Source organism: Andrographis paniculata, unplaced genomic scaffold, assembly GCF_009805555.1.
Source record: "Andrographis paniculata isolate CXL003 unplaced genomic scaffold, ASM980555v1 Contig79END, whole genome shotgun sequence".
Lineage (NCBI taxonomy): Eukaryota > Viridiplantae > Streptophyta > Magnoliopsida > Lamiales > Acanthaceae > Andrographis > Andrographis paniculata.
The window spans coordinates 2,447,483-2,469,407 of NW_026137616.1; the positions used below are offsets into that span (position 1 = coordinate 2,447,483).

The 21,925-nt window shown below is 29.7% G+C and overlaps 2 protein-coding genes across 3 annotated transcripts; one reads left to right on the top strand and one right to left on the bottom strand.

Annotated features, from left to right (window-relative positions):
* The first annotated feature begins 10,403 nt into the window (after positions 1-10,403).
* On the top strand, positions 10,404-13,907 carry LOC127240445 (auxin-responsive protein IAA8-like). 2 transcript variants are annotated; one of them, XM_051259140.1, is made up of 7 exons: positions 10,404-10,571; positions 11,101-11,147; positions 11,697-12,331; positions 12,416-12,642; positions 12,715-12,856; positions 13,245-13,306; positions 13,598-13,907. In XM_051259140.1, exons 3-7 carry the CDS (start codon positions 11,727-11,729, stop codon positions 13,633-13,635), a joined length of 1,074 nt encoding a protein of 357 aa, XP_051115097.1. In that variant the 5' UTR covers positions 10,404-10,571; positions 11,101-11,147; positions 11,697-11,726; the 3' UTR covers positions 13,636-13,907. The 2 variants fall into 2 exon arrangements, with proteins under 2 accessions (XP_051115097.1, XP_051115098.1); XM_051259141.1 differs by lacking the exon at positions 11,101-11,147.
* Positions 13,908-15,228: 1,321 nt separating this feature from the next.
* Positions 15,229-21,925, bottom strand: LOC127240667 (uncharacterized). The gene is made up of 10 exons (XM_051259467.1): positions 21,727-21,925; positions 21,498-21,603; positions 21,200-21,338; positions 18,704-18,812; positions 18,470-18,606; positions 18,043-18,179; positions 17,007-17,113; positions 16,768-16,895; positions 16,399-16,494; positions 15,229-15,477 (listed from the first exon to the last, which is right to left on the bottom strand). Exons 1-9 carry the CDS (start codon positions 21,775-21,777, stop codon positions 16,422-16,424), a joined length of 987 nt encoding a protein of 328 aa, XP_051115424.1. The 5' UTR covers positions 21,778-21,925; the 3' UTR covers positions 15,229-15,477; positions 16,399-16,421.

Consider the following 21,925-nt stretch of genomic DNA (forward strand, 5'->3'; position numbering starts at 1 on the left):
AAATAAAATAATATTATATTATTCAATATCTTTATATAACATAACATAAATAAAAAATAAAATAAAATTTATATAGAAAAACATAAAATATAATTATATTATTTAATATATTTTAATATGAATATTATATTTATATTTTATTGTATGAATATTATATGTTTATCTTTTTTTTTAATTTATTTGCAAAATAAATAAAATAAAAAAATATTTGCAAAATATATCAAAAAGTAAATGAATATATTACCTTTTTCTTCTTCAATAGAAAATAAAATAAAAAATATCTATAAAATATATTAAAAATATTAATGGATATTATATTTTTATCTTCTTCTTATTCTTTGCATCGTAATTTATCTGCAAAATATATTAAAAATAAAATTTATTCTAAAAATAAAAATATTTTTTCAAAAAGAGCGCATTTGAAAATAAATATAGAGGGAGAGTCACCAAATCTTTGCCAAACTTTTGTTGGACTTTCAACACGCCTTTCCGAAATCCGATGCGAGAGGCTAATTGTCTATATTCTGATTTTGCTAAATTATTAAAAGAATATATATATACATTCGTATTATCCATATTTTTCAATGTATAATACACAAACTGAATTTAAAAATAAATAAATTAATTAAGAAACTATCAAACTATCTCGTTATTTTAAAAAAAATAATAATAATAATAATTATTGATATATATATATATATGTTTTGAAAAATTCCATTAAAAAAATTTTAAAAACCAAAAAAAATGAAAAGTTAGGAATACAAGGGAACAGGGTCAACACCCTGAGCTATAGTGTTATATATATATATATACATACTCCCTCCGTCCAATACATTTATTTTTAGCGCAATATTTAAGAAATAATAGTATTTTAATTATAATGTGTAGTTAAAAGTAGTGTAATGACATCTTTGCCCTTGCTCTTTGGTGTAAAAGTAATAATGTGATATAAAGTAAGGGTATTTGTGAAAAAAATAAAATAAAATATTTAATGAAATATTTATTTTGTAATCAAACGTCCTAAAATATAAATATATATATTTTTTAGCTGGACGGAAGGAGCATATAATAGGATATGTGTGGGATAAAATATTTTCTTATACTGTATAGTATACTAAATATTTTATACATACCGAATATTTTATATATTTTTATTATTATATTAGAAAAATGTATGTGCTATCGTAGATATGTTTGATTAGTTGTAGTACATTATAGTTAATTAATATGTTTAGGTTTTGGTGTGTTTGATGTTGTATTTTATTTTTAGATTTTTTATTTAAATTATATTTTATTAATGTGATTGCGGTGAAATATTAATTATTTTAAATTAATATGCTAATGATCACATGTTATTTATCTTGCAATGAAATTCTAATTATTTTACATTAGTGTTTTAAGTTAATTAAATTAACACGTAGTATTTAACTCAGTTATCATCCTGATCGATTTATCAGAAATTTCAACAATAAAAATTAAAATTCATAAAAATTATTTTTAAATTATATTTTATGATTTTTATTTTATTATTTATAAAATAAATTAATTTTTTATTTATATTTTTTAATTAGTATTAAATTTTATATTGTATTTATTATATTTAATCAAATAATACTATGTATTTTCATTTGTATTTATATTTTGCATAAATATTATTTGATAATATTAAATATTTTATTTATTTTATTTTAAATATTTATTATTTTTATGATTAAATAATAGAACATTTTAATTTAATTTATTAAAATAATATTAAATTATTTTCAAAATTAAATGTATTAAAATACATAAAATATTTGATGTTATTTATAAATTTAAAAAATTATTAAAAATATATATATACAATGAAATATAGATAAAATATTATTGATCCTTAAAAAATAGACAGTGTGGTTAGAGGTGAATTAGTATAATTTATAAAAATAGAGGATATGATTGGAAATGAATTACTCGCTCCGTCCCACATAATTTGTCCCTATTTTTTATTTTCGTCTGTCCCCAATAACTTGTCATTTCTATTTTTGGAAATATAATTATGCACTTTAATCGCATTTTAAATTTTATAATTTTCTTAATTTTAATTAAACTATTTACTTATCTTAATCTTAATCTATAATTATTTTTACTAAATAATAATTATTTTTACTAATATACTTCTTAATTATTTACTAATTATACTTTACCTAAATTCTCGTGTCTACGGTAATACACCCATATTACATGGGAATGGGAAGGAGGAAGTAGTATTATGCAAGAATTGAAAAGAATTGAAAATTTTGTGATATTCTTGAAAAAATAGAATTGTGAATTGGAGATTGTCTAAAATTCTGAATTCAAATTTTCACACTCAACATAACCGCGGCCACTATAGTTTCTTGTTCTAACATGTAACTATAGTGAAAGAATTTGAATAAATATTTTTTTTTTATATGAGATATAGAGAATTATAAAAAAAATATAAAAATAATAAGTGTATACAATATATTAATTTATTTAAAAAATATATTTCTGAAAAAATGTGTTTTTTCTTTTGAAAAAAAAACACACACACACCCTAAATACTTTATGAAAAGTAGAAAAAATTGTGTGTTCGGTTGTGGGATCTTCAAAAGTTTATACTATTAGTAATAACAATAAATTAATGGAAATTGATCAAATTGCACATTTATTTTTATTTATATTAAAAAATTAACTTAATATTAAAAATATTCATCAATATTTATCTATAACATACTAAATAATTAATTTCATTTAAATTTTTATTTTTACTATTAAAAAATTTATCCTAATTCTACAAACAAAAGATAAGAAAATGTTATGGTATTATGTAAGATAACAGTTATCACAATCTATTGGTTTTAGTAACTACTCCTCTGTCATTAACAATCTATCCAATTTTTCGTTCGTCCTATAACAAAATATTTATTTATTTATTTATTTTTACTAATTGTACTATCTATCTAACATTATAAATACATTTTCAATTTACAATATATTATATAAATATTATTACATTTATATCATACAATATTAATATGGTTAATTTAGTCTTTTCACCTTCATTTTTACATTATTTTAATATAATACTAATATTTCTAAAATTTCGTATAAAAAATAAATTGATATACAGATATGTATTACTCGGTAAGTTGAGTCAACTTGTGTTCATCAATTTGCATTCAATTAATTAAATTAAATCATATATAAGCGACAAAAGATTAAAATCAAATAAATCATTATTAGTAGAGTAGCTAACAGAAATACAACAGATAGGATACATTTACTTTGCATAATAGAATTCTAATACACAATTATTTTAATGAATTATATAATCATATAATAAAATAACTCAATGTTTACTATAATAAAATTGTTGCATAAGATTATTAAATTTACCTAAAATATCTTTAATCAAATTATAAAAGTAATAAGAAGTTATATATTAACGATAAATAAAATGACTTTTTCATATTAATTATATCTTACTATCATTTAATATCACCTATAAGAAAAATGAGTAATCATTTTTTAAGGAAAAAATTATTTTTAGTCATAATATAACAAAAATTCATCAATTTGGTCTCAATATAAAATTTTTATCAAATTTGGTTCCAATATAACCAAAACTCATCATTTTTTTGTTTCAATATAACCAAAACTCATCATTTTTTGTCTTAATATAAATTTTTTATCAATTTTAGTTCCAATATAATCAAAACTCATAATTTTTTGTCTCAATATAATCAAACCTTATCTTTTTTGGTCTCACTGTCAACAAACCGACGAAAACGAAAAATATTAACGTGAAAAGAAATCAAACCTTATATTTATATTCGAATAAATTGTACAATCTTGCAAGTCCACGTTAGCATTTTCTGTCGATTTGTTGACGGTGTGACCAAAAAATATAAGGTTTAATTATATTGGGACAAAAAATGATGAGTTTTGGTTATATTGGACTAAAATTGATAAAAATTTTATATTTGGACCAAAAATAATGAGTTTTGATTATACTGCGATAAAAAATGATGAGTTTTTGTTATATTGAGATAAAAAATAATAAAATTTTTATATTGAGATCAAAATTAATAAATTTTAATTATATTGGAACAAAAATAATTTTTTCTCCATTTTTTATTATAATACTATTATACATAGTATATTATTATTATTATTATTATTATTATTATTATGAATATTTGGAGATGAAGAGAGAGCAAAGCATGCAAAGGCAACTGGCAGACAATCATTAATTCTTATGTCACCGACATGTCTCTTTACCATGCCATGCCATAAATTTGATGTTTTTTTGGCATCATTTGGTGGATCATTCCATTCCTATCATTCATATTTTTATATAAAATATTTCAAAACCTTCAAGTATTGTCATAATATACAAGAAATTTTTTGAAAAAAATAAAATAAATATTAGATATGAATTTTAAAGGATTATATATACATTGCCTGATGTTAAGGTGTTAGAAGAATAATAAATTTTAAAATATATACATAAATAATACAATTTATATTACTACCACTGTTCGGTGTTGAGAATTTAAGAGAAGTATTATTAGTAAATAATTAAAAATATATTAATAAAAATAATTATAGCATAATAAAAATAATTTTAAATTAAGATTAACATAGTTAATTAATCTAATTAATTTATAAACTAAAATTTTTTCAATGAGAATGAAATGTATAATTCTTTTTAAAAGAAAAAAGAAAATAACAGAATAAATAGGACAAACAAAAATAAAAAAAATGAAAATTGCAAGTGGGGACAGAGATAGTAATATAATAATTCAATTAACAACATATTACAATAATCCAAACAATATATGCTACGTATTAGCACAATGCAGAAATAAAAATACTCCATTTATGAACATTTTGCTATATAATACTCCCTCCGTTATTCAAATTTATACTTACTTTTTTGGGGTTGTCATTGAAAAATATTTTCATTTTTTTTAAGTAAAAAATTATTATATTTTTGCACATTTTTTTACTATAAAAGAAAAAGATAATCATTATTACCCACTTTTATTAAAATTTGTGTCCGATCAAATGAACACACATTTGCATGACGAAGGGAGTACTTTGAAACGTATGAATGTATAACATATAATAATAGTTCATACAAAATATATTATTATATATTGATCTCAACATATGTCATATTATTATACATTACAATATATAATATACTCCCTCCGTCCTACATACCGTGTCTGCTACACTGTAGACACTGTATTTTAAGATGAGTATAATTAGTAGATAATTAAGAATATATTAGTGAAAATAATTATCCGATAATATAAATAATAAATTAAGATTAAGATAACTAATTAGTTTAATTAAAATTTTTAAAAAAAATTAAAAAGTTTAAAATGAGATTAAAATGTGTAATTATTTTCTAAAAAAAGAAAATGATATGATATATGGGATGGACAGAAACCGCAACGTAGACGTGGTATGTGGGACGAAATGGAGTATAAATAACAATGCATGTTATTTCAATACCAGATAGCATTACAATGTGTGTTCATTTAAAAAATTCCATAAAAAAATAAATAAATAAAAAATATTACTCATGTTGTTCCATTTCAATGGGTCTTTTTGGGAATTTATTGTATATTAAGAAATAATAGTATTTTATTCATTAATAAAAATTTGTAAATTTTTTTTTGATATTTTTGTATTTAACTTTATATATAAAGTAATTGTATATTTGTTATTTAAATAAAAGTTAAATAAATTTTGATACTAATATGTGATTATTTTTTCTAAAATAAAAAAAAATAATATTATGAAAAAACAAACAAAAATGATAAAATAAGTAGTTTGAATTGGAACAGATCAAATATTATATACAATACATACGTTATATCAAATACGCATTTTATATTATTGTTTATTATTTTCAAACAAATTAAAAAGTTCAAAATATTTGACATAAATATGTTACTGCAGCCATAATGTTGATACTATGATGCCAGAATAGAAAGTGCCGCTGGCAACATATACAGTGATATATGCATGTGCTAGTATTTTATGCATTGACAGTCAGAATCTTATAAAAATTTTATTATTTATTTTATATATATATTTTTTAATATCAAATCAAATATTTATTTTTTATTATATTAAAATATCACATTTTTATATTATATCATACAATTTTAATTAAAAATATTTATTATTTAAATCTCAGACTCAAATTCAAAACCTCAAATAAACAGGCATTGTGTATATATATATATATATGCATATTTAATAATAGTGAAGTTCCAAAGTTAGAGCTATATTTACCCATAGTCCCATACTTTTCATTTAATTTGTATTATTCATTATTGTCTTAAAACAAATATTATATTTAATATTTATTTTTATTTTTATTTAAAAAATTATATGAGCACTATAGTTTTTTGCTATACAGTTTACACCTCTTTTTAATAATTACTATAAAATATGGATTTGTTCTTTTTAATTTTCTCTTCACATATTTCTAAAAAATATTACTCCATACATATTTATTATTTTTATATTCTATACACGATTTTTTATACTTCACATAAAAAAAAAAATATTTTTTCAATTCATTTTCACAAAACGAACACACCCGATATTCTACATAAAAATTAATACTTCTGTATTTTTATATTATTTCTGTTTTAGAAGAATAAAATTTTTTCTTTGGATACAAATTTTAAAAATATTGATATTATATTGACAGAGAGTAAAAGGTAACGAATAAATTTTTTTTTTTTTTATTGTTGTAAAAACGTTTTAATTTAAGCATAAAAATAAATATTTGAGTAATAATAATAATAAAAAAGTAATGATAGTTTATTGTAATATAGTAGTAGTTGCTTTTATAATGAGATTATTGTTTTGGTCAGACAAATCATAAATAAGACTATTTTTTTTTTTTTTTGAATTGAGGGAGTATAAAATTATGTTGAAAATAATGATGTTTTATTAAAATCCTACGGCAATGAAATGAAGTGATGTATTATTATTATTTTGGAGCTTAATTGTGTATTTATTTTTATTTTGGTATTTGAGTTGATTAGTAATTTAATATAAAATTTTATGAGAAAAAATAATATTTCTTTGTCATACAAGTATTATTTTGGAATTTCAGAAATAATAATATTTTTTATATATATAAATAGTTGTGTTGAATGGAAATAATTTTATTTATTTATTTTTTAAAAAAATCCTTTTGACTTATGATTGTTTTTAGAAAATTTATTGAGCGATATTATTATAAATACATTGAATAGAAAGAATACTAGGTTTGTTAACTCAAAATTATTTGTATACAAATTATATATATATAATATATATATTTTATTTTTCTCAAAAAATTCGTCAGTTCAAACTAAAATATTATTTTTTAATATTACCATATAATTGTTTGTATTATATATATATAATAAAAAACCTTTTTAAACTAAATCACTAAAATTAGTTATAAAAGATAAATAAAAAAATTGATATATTTATAACGGATAACTAAATAAAGTAAAACGGTTATACTATGTTGGTTCGGTTCTAAGTATCACATTTATTTTTTATGGGTTGATATTTGAATATTAATTATTATATCAAAATATAGTGTAAATAATTTAAAAAAGAACAAAAATATTTCTATTGATGTTTTATAATACTAATGTAATGACATTTGTTCAAAAAAATACATAAACATAAGGATATTCTAATGTTAAGTATAATGACGCAAAATATGAATATAACTCGTAGAGGTGGAGAGAGAGTAGAATATATATTCTTAGAAAAAACAACGAATATTGTATAATTAAAAATATAATAATAATAATGTAACTCCAAAAGAACACGTTTGGATGTGTCTTTTTTTATGGGATTTGGAAATTTTTTGTTTAAGAGTATTAAAATAATGTATGATATGATATTTTACGAGAGAAAAGAATATAGGGCGTGTTTCTTTATATTGGGTTTGGAAAGAATGAGTTTGAGTTTGGTTTGAATTTGAATTTTTTAGAATTCGTATTTCTTTGGTATAGTAGGTTTTGTTGGGGTTTGGGGAGTTTTGCTGGATAGTGATTTGATAAGTGATGATTGAAGTGATGAGATTTTTAATTTGATTGAAAATAATTTATATTAAATATAAAAGTAATGGAATATATGTGAAGAGCAGTGGATTTTTTTTTCTTTATTATTATTTTTTTCATCCGTAACTAAAAAGAAAAAGAATTCCGAATCTACTTCTAAATCTTGCCTACAGCTGCATGTGGAAGGACAAGCGTGTGCACGGCCATGCATGAGTCCATGGTTATTCGAAAACAACACTAAATGCACCGGATAGAGAAATGCAGCTACATTTGCATGGCGGTGGTCGATTTGTTTGTTGTGTGCTTCACGTAACCCAAAAGTAGCACAATAGAATTAATCAAGCACGGCTGTGCTCGTTCCGTATAAGTGGTTGCTTTCTGTAGAAATTGAAGCAGAAAAACAAACCTAAAAATGCGCGGCATTGCACAACTATCCATATTTTTCTGGCTTCCATATGAAACCCTTTGCGAGGAATGAAGGAAACGCCGGATTAGTGTGTAGGATGGTCCTATCACAGATTTATAGAAAATTGCATTAATTTACGAAATCGACTAAACAATTAAAACCCAAAATGAAATGTAGTTCGATTTTCCTTACCTCTTTGCGCTCAACTGCCGGAAACCCTATCCCCCGTCAACATTCGTCCCCCAAACTCCTTCGCAGCAATCTTCTGCTTCACTTGCCGACAGAATCACTAAAACCTTACAATCCTTGCTCTGGAACGAAAGAGGTGAAGAAAATTTGAAAGGAAAATAAAAAACACAAATGGGAGATGAGAAATAATGGAAGAAGGAGAAGAAACAAAATAACGAAGGGAATATGAAATAGTGGAAAAGTGAGATATAAGTGTACTTCCCCTAGATCAACTCATTACTTTGAGTTCTATACTTATTTGGTTGAGTTCAAATTTCAGTTAACGTATATAATAATTGTTATTTTTTTATGATAAAATTTATATAAAAATGATATGATTTTGAATATATTTTTTATAATCATTAAAAAATAAAATAAGTATAAATTTAGATGTAAAAAGAATAATAAAAGATATGAGTTAGACTACAAAACAAATGGTTTGTTTGTTTAGTATTGTGATTTGAAATTTTATTATTTTTGATATTAGATATAGAGAATTGGGTAAATTATATAAATAAAAATATTTTATATTAATTATAGATTTTTGCAAAATAATCTAATATATATATATATATATTGAAAAAACAAAGCCAAACAAGTCCATAAAATCCCAAATATATTTAATAGATATATATATATATATTAACTTATCCGTTTAAATTGTAAATTTATTTAATAAAATATTGAATACATGTTTTTTTTCCATTATTAAACGAAGGGAGAATTGGAAGTACATGCGTGACAAAAAATAAATAATTACAATAAACAAATAATTAAATAAGAAATGTCGCTGTCAGGTCAAGTGGGATTGCCGCTTTCTTGTCCCCCAAAACAATCACTATTTCCACCCCTTGTTTTCCTCTGTCCCCTCCTTTCCCTTCTTCCCTCATTAATGCCCTTTGCGTGCACTCTTCCTCCTTTTCCTTTTCCCCCCCTCAACTTTTTATTCTTCTCACTTTCACCCCCGCCCCCACCAAAATACTTTTTTCCCACGAAATTTCAACTCAGCTGGGTTCAGTTTAATTTTCAATTAAGATATAATTATGGTGGGCCCCGCGCAAAGATGGCGGGGGCAATTAAGTCATTTTGCATGCGGGGAGGCACGGGAAGGTTGGAGAGGCGTAATAATGATGTTTAGGCACAAATATAATCGCAGACATGCAATGCTGACTAATGACTTCCACTGTCGAATCCCACCAACTGCCTCATGAAATTACTTTTTCACCCTTCGCGGGCGATTGATTTTTTCCTTTGCCAAAAAAAACAAGCAAAAATTGCCTACACGTGAGGCTATGCGACAGCGTACGAATCGAACAACGACAGGTGTGCCAGCAAAAGAGAGTCCGTACAGGGGCAGATTGGTCATTTCGAGGTGGAGAGGGCATTTACGTCATTTCAAGTAGAACCGGGGAGCAAAGCGCCCAGGGACTGTCTCGAATTAATGCTGTAAAAAGGCATATTTGGCTGTCACCATTAACCACCTGCAAGCGGGACAGTAATTATTTTATGGTCATTTTGGACGGTGGAGATTCGCTCTGGGAAGCCAATCCCAGCCGTCGATGAGCGATGAGAATATACCCAGCGAAATTTACTCATTTGCCATCGTACTGAAGCGGAGAAAAAATAATATTAAATATATATATATATATATATTATAAAAGCTCCTCTCTCATGCTTTTTTTGTTAGTATTTTGTTTATAGCTTTCTGCTTGAATGGAGGGGCCTTAAAAATTCTCTCTGCTTTGGGTTTCCTGCTTTTTCTACAGTTACAGAACTCGCTCAATCTTCATCTTCTTTGGAGTTTTATTGTCACTGCACACAGCGCGAAGGATCTTCAGGTATGTTGTTCTCTTCTCGTGCATGTTTTTCTGGCGAAGGTAGCAGTGGTTTTGTTTTTGTTGTTTATTTATTTATTTTGGTTTTTTTTGTGGTTTCTTATCTCTTTCGAGCTTAAACTAGGTGAAATTCTGCTGAGATCTCGTGATGTTTGGCAGTTTTTTTGTGATTTTAGTTAGTTTTGGTATGTACACTGTGTGTGATGGTTTGTGGCTTGGATCTTCTTAGGTTATGTTTTGGTTGAATATATCTGCATTTACATTGTTGTTTTTAGTATTTTTTTTAACGATTTTTGCTCTAATGGTAATTTCGGTGTGATTTTTCATCTTTGAAGAGGTACATGCCTTTATGCTTTATATTATCGTTTTTATTTACTTATTTTTTTTTCATGCAAAAGTTGAAAAGCACTTGTTAGGAAATTTCAATATGAGCTTTATGAGCTTCATTTCTCTGGATTTTCCTTTCTCACCTTCTAGTATGTTTAAAAATCCATTCGATTCTTGTTTGTCCGAAACATGGATATATTTGCAGGAATTGCTTGAGCTATTTATTTACAGTGCCGAACCATTTTCCCAGTGGTAAGCTGGTGTATTTAGTTTTTCTTACTTTCTTGTTCCTCTGATGATTTTGTTATGTTTTTGACATATATACTGTAGCTAGAAAAAAAATTACTGATCTACTTTGTATTATCATTTTAATAATAATAATAATAAGAAACAATAAATTAATGCGTTTCTTTGGTTAGTTTGTAGTTGGAAACACAAGTCTCTTCTTAAGATCTTGCAACAGTTAAGAAATACTGTTATCTTTGACCTTCTTAAAGATTCAAGTCTGCAGCTCTAGAGGAAATGTGTGTGTGTGTCTTTTTTTTTTTTTAAATCTCATTTTTATTGAATCAATAAAATTCTGATTATTGTTATATGTGCAGAGATGTCGAATCAAATTTATCACCGGTTTCTGTGTTATTGTTATAATTTAGAACTGATTGCAGTTGCTTTCTTAGAAAAGATCCATCTGAACTGTGAAACATAGAAATAGCTAAATGTCTAGATTTTAATAGCTTTATTTGCATGATTTTAATAGAATTTAGAACAAGTTATTTGTGATAATACCCTGTGGTACTGCAGATTTTTACTGCATTGTACGTTCCAAACTTAATGTCGCCACTGCACTCAGAGGTTGAGGGGAAAATTCAGTGTAATGGTTCTTTCATGGCTTCTACGGAATCTGCAGACTCTATTCACCAGAATGCATCAGGTTTGAAAGAACGGAATTACTTGGGATTGTCTGGCTCTTCATCAGTGGAGAGCAGCGTAGTCTCAAATGTGTCTGAGAAGAGCACAAACAATCTGAATCTGAATGCCACAGAATTGAGGCTTGGTCTTCCCGGATCTCAATCGCCAGAACGTGATCTCGACTTCACCCTGCCAAGCCCGGGAAAGCTCGATGAAAAACAATTGTTCCCTTTGATTCCTTTGAAGGATGGAATCAACTCACTGCCACAAAAGACAATTGTTTCTGGGAACAAAAGAGGCTTTGCACACACTGTCGATGGATTTTCCGAACCCAAAAACACTTTTTGTGAAGGAAATTGGATGTTTAACACTGCAGGATACGATCCAGGACAAACAAAGCTACCTACTAATGCTGGAATCAATGTAATGCTTTCCAAGCCATCTACTAAGACTGAAATGCCTACAAAGATAACTGAGAAATGCAATAACAAGAACAATTCCAACACCAGTAGTGCACCTGCTGCAAAGTAAGTACAAGTGAAGCACTTACCATGGCCAGAAGTTTGATGATTCTGAAGCTTTATGTTATGGTAAATTTGTTGTGTTTGCAGGGCACAAGTTGTCGGTTGGCCTCCTATCAGATCTTTCCGCAAGAACACTCTGGCAACAACTTCAAAGAACAATGATGAAGTTGATGGTAAACCAGGTCCTGGTGCTCTTTTTGTCAAGGTTAGTATGGACGGTGCTCCATATCTGAGGAAGGTGGATCTGAGGATGTACTCTACCTATCAAGAACTCTCATCTGCTCTAGAGAAAATGTTCAGCTGTTTTACATTGGGTAAGTTGCTAATGCAATCTGGAATATATTTCTTTTGCCAGAGATCTTATTTTAGCATTATATCTTGTTCAGGACAATGTGGGCCCCAGGGTGCTCCGAGTAGGGAAGTGCTGAGTGAGACTAAGTTGAAGGATCTGCTCAGTGGATCTGAGTATGTGTTGACATATGAAGATAAGGATGGCGATTGGATGCTTGTTGGGGATGTCCCGTGGGAGTGAGTTTTCTTTCATTTTTTCGTGTTTAATGGTACTGCTTATCTATAACTAAGCTTTGCAATTTCCCTTGGTAGATATTATTGGGTAAGCACCTTAGCTGTTGCAACAACTCATTTTAGAAAAATAAATCTTTAAAATAAATATTGGTTATGAACATCTTGCTCTGGTACTACTGCTGATCAAACTACACTAAAATATATATGACACTTAGTCTTACCTTTTTATGGGTTTCATCCTATAGGAATCTTTTTTTGAAAATATAAAATTTCTGAGACCAACCCAAAGCTGCGTGACTTGTTTATACTAGTTGTTGCTGGCGCTTGATCTTGGAATATTATTTCCCATGGACTTGTAATAGTATCATAAAAATCTGCCATTTATTTTCAGGATGTTCACTGCCACATGCAAGAGGCTCAAAATTATGAAAGGCTCAGATGCTATTGGATTAGGTGAGTGAATTCTTGCTGGTTGGCAATCTTATGCCTTCATCATTGATTCTCTGCAATTTGAAATTAGGTGTTGCAACAAAAAAAATTCATAATCAAAAACAAGAATTTGGGGGGAATGTTTTTGATATATTTACGACATTTTATTTTATTTTTGCCGTGTCTAAGTCCAGTTTATCATTCAGATTTCACTGAGAATAGCAGCACATTAATACATTGCTTATGTGTCATTTATTTTTGTGTGCTGATTGATGTTTAAAAAAGTGCTTCTAATTGAACTTGTTCGGTTTACAGCTCCCAGGGGAATGGAGAAAGCTAAGAACAGTAACTAGCTTTAGCCTTTCAGGTGAATTGCTATCTGTTCATGATGTTGGGAGTGGAAAGACTTGTGATATCATCGAGCAAAAACTACGTCGGGAGTGCCTTATGGTTTTTTTTTTTTTTTTTTCTGTTCTCAGAGTGCAAAAATGCCTACTTTGTGTTCATTTTATATTTATATCATATTCTATGATGGGTTTGCAAAGTCTTATGAATTAGTGTGATTGAATACTTACTGGATATATGCTTTGTGTATTGCTGTATTGATTACCCTGCTATTGTGTCACGCCGCCGTCGTTTGTTTTGTGTAAGTAGATGTTTTTAAGACCTTCAATCTATGCACATAACTGTTTATACTTGTGTTTTTGTCGAAGACAGGGCGGAGTACTCGACGGAGGACGATCGATGCGACTGCTTTGAGGTAATATTGTTATTTTACATAGTACTTTTGATCGGAAAAAAGTACTTTCGTTATGCTGAATTGACTATTAGTTGGTAAATTGGTTAGAATTTTTTATTTGTCTATTTTAAGATTGAATAGTGATAAAAGTAGTTGAAAGGGAAGTGAACCTAATAAGTCTTTTGAAAGGGTGGCAAAAGGGGGATGTGTTTTTAGATATGAATAAGACATAGAAAATAAATAAATAAATTGGATCTTAATCAATTTAAAGTACTTTTAGTTGCAAGGGACTCCAGTGAGGGGCAAATTTAGGTAGTCCTAATCCCCTTTTCTACTAGTAAATGTGTACAAGAAATTGTTGGTTTTTTAGCGTATATCTTTAGACGGTGTAATTGGTGGTCGTTCTAAGTCATTCTACATTTTATAAACTAACTAAAAGAAAATAGATGGAAAAAATATTCCACTTATAATATGTACGTGAATTTTCATTCACCGTGCTAGGTTCAAGACTAATAACTGATTTTAATTTTGAATTTTCCAAAATTTGCTTAGATTTGACGCTAAGAACTTTAGCAAAAATTTTAGGATGTGTTTTGATAAGTGAAGCATTTCTTCGAACATATAATGTTAAATTTCATATCTGATCACTTCAATTCTTTAAATTAAAAGTTTCCAAAGCAACATTAAGTCCAAGCATCCCTAATCACTTGAAATGCACACGCACGTTTGATAAAGAAATAGCAAATTTACACCTCGACCCGACGATCATAACTGTTTGGTTGCAACATATGATCGTTTAATTCTATATCTTTTTACAAAAATATAAAATTAAAATTAAATTCAAAATAACAAAAACACCATAAATTTTGAAGGCACGTTGAGTAGAGTTCGTATAGGCAACAAAGTTCTAACTACACCTATTAATTTCGTTAATAATCTCATGATATCATCTCAACGAACCACTTTTTTAAAAATAATAATTTGATATAATATTTTAGAAGTAGAAAAAAAATTCTCTTTATTGGAAAGTGTAAAAACTGAATAGTAAAATATCGAAAATTCTCTTTATTTTTGAAGTCTTAAGAGTATAATACCAATTGGGATTAAAAAGTTAAAGAAAATAAAAAATAACCCCATTAAAATTTAAATGAACAAATCCATACGACTTCAAGAATAATACCAATTGGGATTTAAAAAAAAAAAATCATTACAAGCATGAACTATTATATATAAACGAGGGATTAACTGGTTTGAGGGCAGGACATCTTCAGTGACTTGCCCAAAAAAAAATTTGTTCTATAATGTAAATTTGTGGAAAGACATGCAAAGATTAACAATAACCCATTGGAAGACACAAAACTCAAAATACTTTCGGTCGCAACACAACAGCTCTCCCTGGCCGGCGGTTGTATGCAACTCTCCCTCCATTCAGACCAGAGGTAAAATGATACAACACCTATAAGTGGTTAGATAATTAAAAAGTAGTGTATGATTTAAGGACTAAGTAAATATGCAATCTACACTCCACTCAAGCATTGCAGTGAGGGTGTGTATTTTCAACACCTATTTCAATGTATGAAACAACAAATAAAAAACATTCCAAAACAGAAACCATGGGTATATGTTTACATCATCATCTTGTTTCCGTACTATAAATTCTAGGGTAACACATTCTTTCTCCCCTAAAGTAACTATTTTCCACTCAGAGCATCACCCCTAATACCTATTTTTCATTCAAAAATTTCAAACCAAAACGCAAACACACATCCCAACCAAATGGGGTCTCAATAAGAGGTCATTACAACTTGAGGTGAAATTAAACCATTACCCTCTACTCCCTAATACGCCCTACTATTGAAACAATCTATTTCAGCCAGTGAAAGCATATCCAGTTTTGTGCAAATTTCACGAAATCTCAGGAATAAATAACACATCATAAAAGATGCTACTCCGTGGCTGCACGCCAGTAAACCTTACTCTAAATAGTTTTTATCTATCATATGCTTGAACTGAACTATCGCTACTAGAAACTCCTGACAAAATGCATCCTTGTTTTAATTTTTCCTTCCCCAATCGAAGCAACTTTCCAAGTGGAGAGTATGTTTGTTTGGGGGTTTGGATTTTAGATTGAAATTTAAATAGTAAAAATTTTAAATTTGAATAATTGTATAAATAGATAGTGTGGTGATGTAATGTTTTGAATATAAAGTTGATTTTTAATATAATATAAAAAATAAGTGATTGATTTAATGTTTTTTTGGGGAAAAAAATTTGGTGGACGTGGAAATTGGTAGGAATCCTTCAAACAAACATCAGAAAACATTGCTACCATTTTTAAGGAAAGAACTAATTATTGGGCAGAAGATTTCAATGGTACCCGGAAGAGCACAATCTGTAATGTCATCTGCTTTTGCCAAAATATGGCCGGATCTTGTTTATCTGCTCATAGTACTCATCTTCTCCGTAGAGTCGTCTGACAAGTTCAAAACAAGTCATGCAGAAAAAAATAAAAATTAGTTTTGCCAAATCAACAATCTATATTCCATTTAACAAATAATTGGAGAGCTATGTAAAGTGTATCATTTCATCTGTGTCATTTACTTAATTAATTCCACATCACAGTTCAAACTCTAGCATGAATTGCCACACATGAACATTCGTTCATTTCGAATACGACTCAATGCATTTGAATCTCCCACAGAAAAATTCCAGAAGGTAAGAAAACAGAAAACACACACAAACTTACGCCAGGTCTGCTAAGGTCTCCGACTTGATGACAGCCTTCCCCTCAGGAAATTCAAGACAAGAATGATGCATTATCATTTCCTTCAATGTATGTTTAGCGCTCTTGAGGTCATTGTCCCACAAGATGCACTGACACAAGAATCCTTTCGTAAGTTGGACATATGTGTAGATACGCTATCCAAAAAATGGAGACAACGGGAAACCTAATATATATACATATAGGAAGGGGGTTCCGAATACCTTCTGAACATACTCTTTCTTCACATCATCCCACAACAATTTTCCTTTGGGGGAAAAAATAGATGCATTCCAAAGCGCACCTCTTGCAACCATAACAGATGAAGCGCCTGTGGGAGGAATAAAATTATAGAAGAGAGTTAACAGAATAACCTTAAAAAGATTGCACTGTAAATTGCACGCACCATTAGACAGTGATGAACATCAGTACATCACTTGCCCTAGAAAAACAAGCATTTATAACAATGGCAAGAACTTAAAACGGTACTAGCCAACATAACAAGGCACACAACCAACAGTCAGTGTCAGAAGAGAATTCTGAGCAATCAACATTAGCCAACAATCGAGGAATCTTAATGTTGTCATACTGGCATTATGCATGAAGGGAAGAGTATATTAGGCGTGCCAGGGAAGGCTTTTTAAGAAAATTCTTCATAACAATGTAAAAAATCATCTAAGCAAAAATTATATACCAAAATGAGCATCATGAATCTCCTCTTCAGAAAAGAAGTCTGCCTCAGGAAAGAATGCTGTGACCTGTGGTAAAGATTGAATAAACCACATTGCAAAAAGCACATGCTCTGCAAATGGTACCCGCTCAATACTTTCCAATAAATTTTATAGGGTAGGAAAGATTTCATAAGGAGCAAACATTAAGAGACTTTGGAACTCCAAATTGTAGAAGAGTGGGGCACTACAGAATAACAACTTTCAACATATGCAAATTGCAAGGGCAATGGTCTCATTACCATGTTGTTGGGGACCTATAATATAGCTTTTCTTTTATGTTCGAACAATTAAGAACAAGGTCTAGTGGAAGTGATTGATTAGGAAGACAAATATAATACCATGAAGTAATTAATTCATTCATTCAGCCCACAAGTAAAACTATGATTCCATGAATCCATGATAACTAATTCAAATGCACAGAAGACCACTATCACGAAAAAATACTTGAGTACAGGAATACAGAAATTATAATATTAATACCCTAATAAATAACCCAAAGTATATGAAACTATTAGGCGATTATATCTACCTGTTGCAACTTTGAGGCGTTCGAAATCTTCATACTCGAATACATCACCATTAGCTATGACGGGGATAGAAACTGCAGCCACAACATCAGAAATCTCGCTCCACTTTGCAGGATCTCTCGGCCGGTCAGCAACTTTCCTGCTCGTTATAAACAATGATAATAATAAATGCTTCATTAGCGGAATCAGCTGAATTAGGATGGGGAAACAATAACAACCTTTGATATAAAGACAATGTCGAAAGATCTATAACCAGCTAAGACAGCTCAAAAACATCGTTAGGGTTTCTTGTACAAAATAAAATATTGCAGCTGGAGGAAGTTACGAGTATCATCACCACATCACTCTGGGCATACAAGCATAAGAAAAACTGCACAAGGACTTTGTAAAATAGTTCACGTTTTCAAGCAGAAAACTGATTGAAGATACCTTCCATGAACAGCTAGAGCAGAAACGCCAGTTTTCTCAATTCTGCGTGCTAATTCTACAGTATCCTGAGGTGACTTTAATAAGCGGATCTTGCATGTTACAGGTTTTTCAATGTTTCTTTTCAGCGTTGTTAGAATCTGGAATTTCACGAGTGAATGATATAAGACAAAAGGTAGCATGCTTGACTATATGAAAAAACAAGCTAGCCCATACTGGACTCAAGTGCAGACGTACGTCATGAATAAGCTCAGGTTTTGTCAACAATGCAGCACCCATTCCACCACTAATGGAGAATGACTTGGGGCAGCCCATGTTTATGTCAACTGCAGCAACATCCCTGGAGCTAAAAGAGAAGGCAAATAAAAACAGTGAGGTGACACAGCAAGCGTATGATAGGGAATAGATACAACTAACCAACTTTTCAAAAGGTCACTGAGAATATTTTTTATATCAATGATCACTATTTATGCAGAGCAATTCAATAATCATACCTTTGTGGAACAATCTGGTCTCACCACAATGGATACGGGGCATTTTTAATATTTGATCTTAAACTAGCCCCATGTATCAATATAAGTTATTTCTAGAATTTTTTGTCCTATTTGTGCACACTTTTCTAGTATTTTATCCCTCACTTGCACCCACTTTTAAATACGGTTAGCTTTGAAATCAATATGGGTAGGCTTTCGAAAAGAATGTTGTTTTACTAAGATGAATAGCCATTCATTTTTTTAAACTCTTATTACTCATCTCCCCAACTTCTGATTATATACACTCTTCTGTACTCAAGAGAATGCAATATAATCATTTCATCTTACTTACAATGTAGTCCCAAGAATCTATGCATTACCAGGCAGCAAATTGGTTTAACAAGTAGTCAAGTACAACTTGCAGGCATGAGTTTCCTCTGCTGCCATTTGTAGCACCATATCTTTACCACATAGGGCTGCAAGCCTTTTAGATTCTTACCAGTGCCTCTTATCCTCACTCATGAACAGTCAACTTGAAAGACTTCCAAAGGATCACCCATTTTATATTTCTTCAAAGCAAAGATGATTAACTTATTATGTATAAGCATCCACTTGACAATTTTTTAAAATTAAAAATCAATCGATCCTTTATTATTAATCTTTCCAGCTTTGGATTATACACTTTGGCTAGCATATAAATACAAAGTGTTGGTTGTAACATATAGTTTCAAAGCTGTCCTTCTATTGGTTTAGTATCACATATTGGTGTAGCAATCTCAAATTATTAATTAAAATTTGCAAATGTTTGCAAATAACCTAGGAACACACCGTACACAAGTGCACCGACCAAAAAATTAAGGAAAAAAAAATGCAGATTTGTCTATCTGCAATAGAGAAATGGACAACTAGATTCCATTTTGACCATTAATGATTCGACCAATTTAGCAAGTCGTTTACATTTAGGATGGTCACCTACGCGCTTCACCATCACCATCACAAAACATAACTTACAACAACCAACTAGTAGTACAATCTAGGAGAAATAGTATAGGACTATCTCCTCGACGCTCAACTTCTCATTGGGCAACGGTTGGTCCTTGTGACATAGACATAGCCCACATGGTGAAAAACTAATAGACTTCTTTGAAATGAATTGAATGTCTCCATCTTTGATTGCAGACAATCAATTTCAGGAAATACTCCTTTGTGTACACTAACAACTCAAGTTCAAATGTATTTTAATCCATGTAGATGGATCTCCTACTATTAGTGGTGGTAGGCCAACTGCAGAGACAATAAGTGTTTTCAGTTCTCAAGTGTATATGATTGTGCTGATGTTTTCAAGGGAACATGCCCAAATAGAAATACTCACAACTAGATACACAGAGTGAAGTTAACTCACAAAATAACCATCTATGAAGAGGCCACATGTTAAGTAGCCATCCGTCCTCCACAGAAAAAATGTCGTATCCAAAACTCCTAAAATGCTGCAAATGACACATCCAAATGTTAACACAAGGTGCCAACATTTGTTTCTTCAATGCCATTTTCTAGTTATATTCTAAATAGTTTTATATAATATTCACAATATATCAATAGACACCGTGTTGAAAATTAATAAACACTGTACAACTTGTTTCCATAATTTGGAAATATTGCTTACATCAGGGAAGAGTTAGCCTAAAACAGTAAGTTCACTATCATTAATGGAAGGCTGCTTAGCCTTGTTTCAGCGCCTGCAAGACATTAAGCTTTGACTTCTCAGTGGCAAAAGTTTTATCTTTTTGGTTTGTTTCAACATTCAGTGACTAGTACCATAATTTGTATCAACTTGTAGCCATGTATGATACATAATGCAAACTTCTATTCATAGTGATAATATTTGCACAGCGAACAATCTACCCCACAGATAGTTGACTTTGCCAAACTAGTCAAACAAATTTTCATGTTCACCAATCCCCACTTTTAGCTATTGTTAATTTTCAATATCACACAGTTTCCCCTCTTAAAATTCACTTACAAAACCGAAAAAAATAACCTCTACAGATGCCACTATAAGAGCATTTTTACTACACTGATATATCAATCCACTCACAGTACACTAAAATGCAACAGAAAATCGAACTCACTAGTGCTCTTCAAAGTCTCGGATATGTAAAATTGAAGCCCTATGCCCCTCACTCCATGAATAGGCTTTCAAACCCTTTCTATAGCATATAGCTTCAGAAAATAAAATACCAGAAAGAGGAAACTAACTTACACAATCTGAGCAGCACGAAGAGCTCTAATAGGATCTGAAGTTCCCATCTGGAAAACCACCCGATTTTGCTCCTCAGGACATGTTCTAAACACAACACTACCTGTTCCATTCTCCACCACATCAATAGTCCCAAGCACATCTAACAAAAGTAGAACACCAACAACGTCACTCGTACAATTACACGAAAGCGAAAAAGGCTTCTACACATTGCCGAACACCGCAGCCAAATCTAATGCACCATTAGAAATAAAATGAAATTCAGTGATCAAAATCAAACCAAATCTAGCGATAACCGTACCATTAACCCTGCGCTGGCACTTCAGGATTTTGTGATCAATAATCTCCTCTCCGTACGTAATATCAGCACCATATTCAGCAGCTAGCAGCCTCAACGGCAACGTGCCCTAAAAATTCCAAGCACAAAGCTCAAACGCCAGAGAAGCAAAAACAGAAGGTCTCGAGAAGGAAACAAAGCCTCGCATCAGTTGATAAGCAAGCATACGCATTAAGAGCAGAGAAACTCTTACAACTCGAACCATAGGTGCGAGGACAAGCTTGTTCCTATAATCTATATCCATTACTCCATAAATTAACACGCCAGACGAAACTATTTTGGTTCGGACCTCAAGTTCAGATCGTCCAGCCGCCGCCGATGAGCTCCTCCGCCGAATCACCCACCTACTGGCTACTTTCTCGTCCCCGCCGGCGAAGTAAAGTTCTCCGTTC

Excerpts from the sequence above, each read along its gene's own strand:
- LOC127240445 (XM_051259140.1), top strand. The coding sequence starts at position 11,727 with ATGTCGCCACTGCACTCAGAGGTTGAGGGGAAAATTCAGTGTAATGGT. Across the intron at positions 12,332-12,415 it reads AGTAGTGCACCTGCTGCAAA|GGCACAAGTTGTCGGTTGGC; the intron begins GTAAGTACAAGT and ends TTGTGTTTGCAG. Across the intron at positions 12,857-13,244 it reads GTTGGGGATGTCCCGTGGGA|GATGTTCACTGCCACATGCA; the intron begins GTGAGTTTTCTT and ends ATTTATTTTCAG.
- LOC127240667 (XM_051259467.1), bottom strand. The coding sequence starts at position 21,777 with ATGGATATAGATTATAGGAACAAGCTTGTCCTCGCACCTATGGTTCGA. Across the intron at positions 21,339-21,497 it reads GTGCCAGCGCAGGGTTAATG|ATGTGCTTGGGACTATTGAT; the intron begins GTACGGTTATCG and ends TACTTTTGTTAG. Across the intron at positions 18,180-18,469 it reads GCTCTAGCTGTTCATGGAAG|GAAAGTTGCTGACCGGCCGA; the intron begins GTATCTTCAATC and ends TATAACGAGCAG.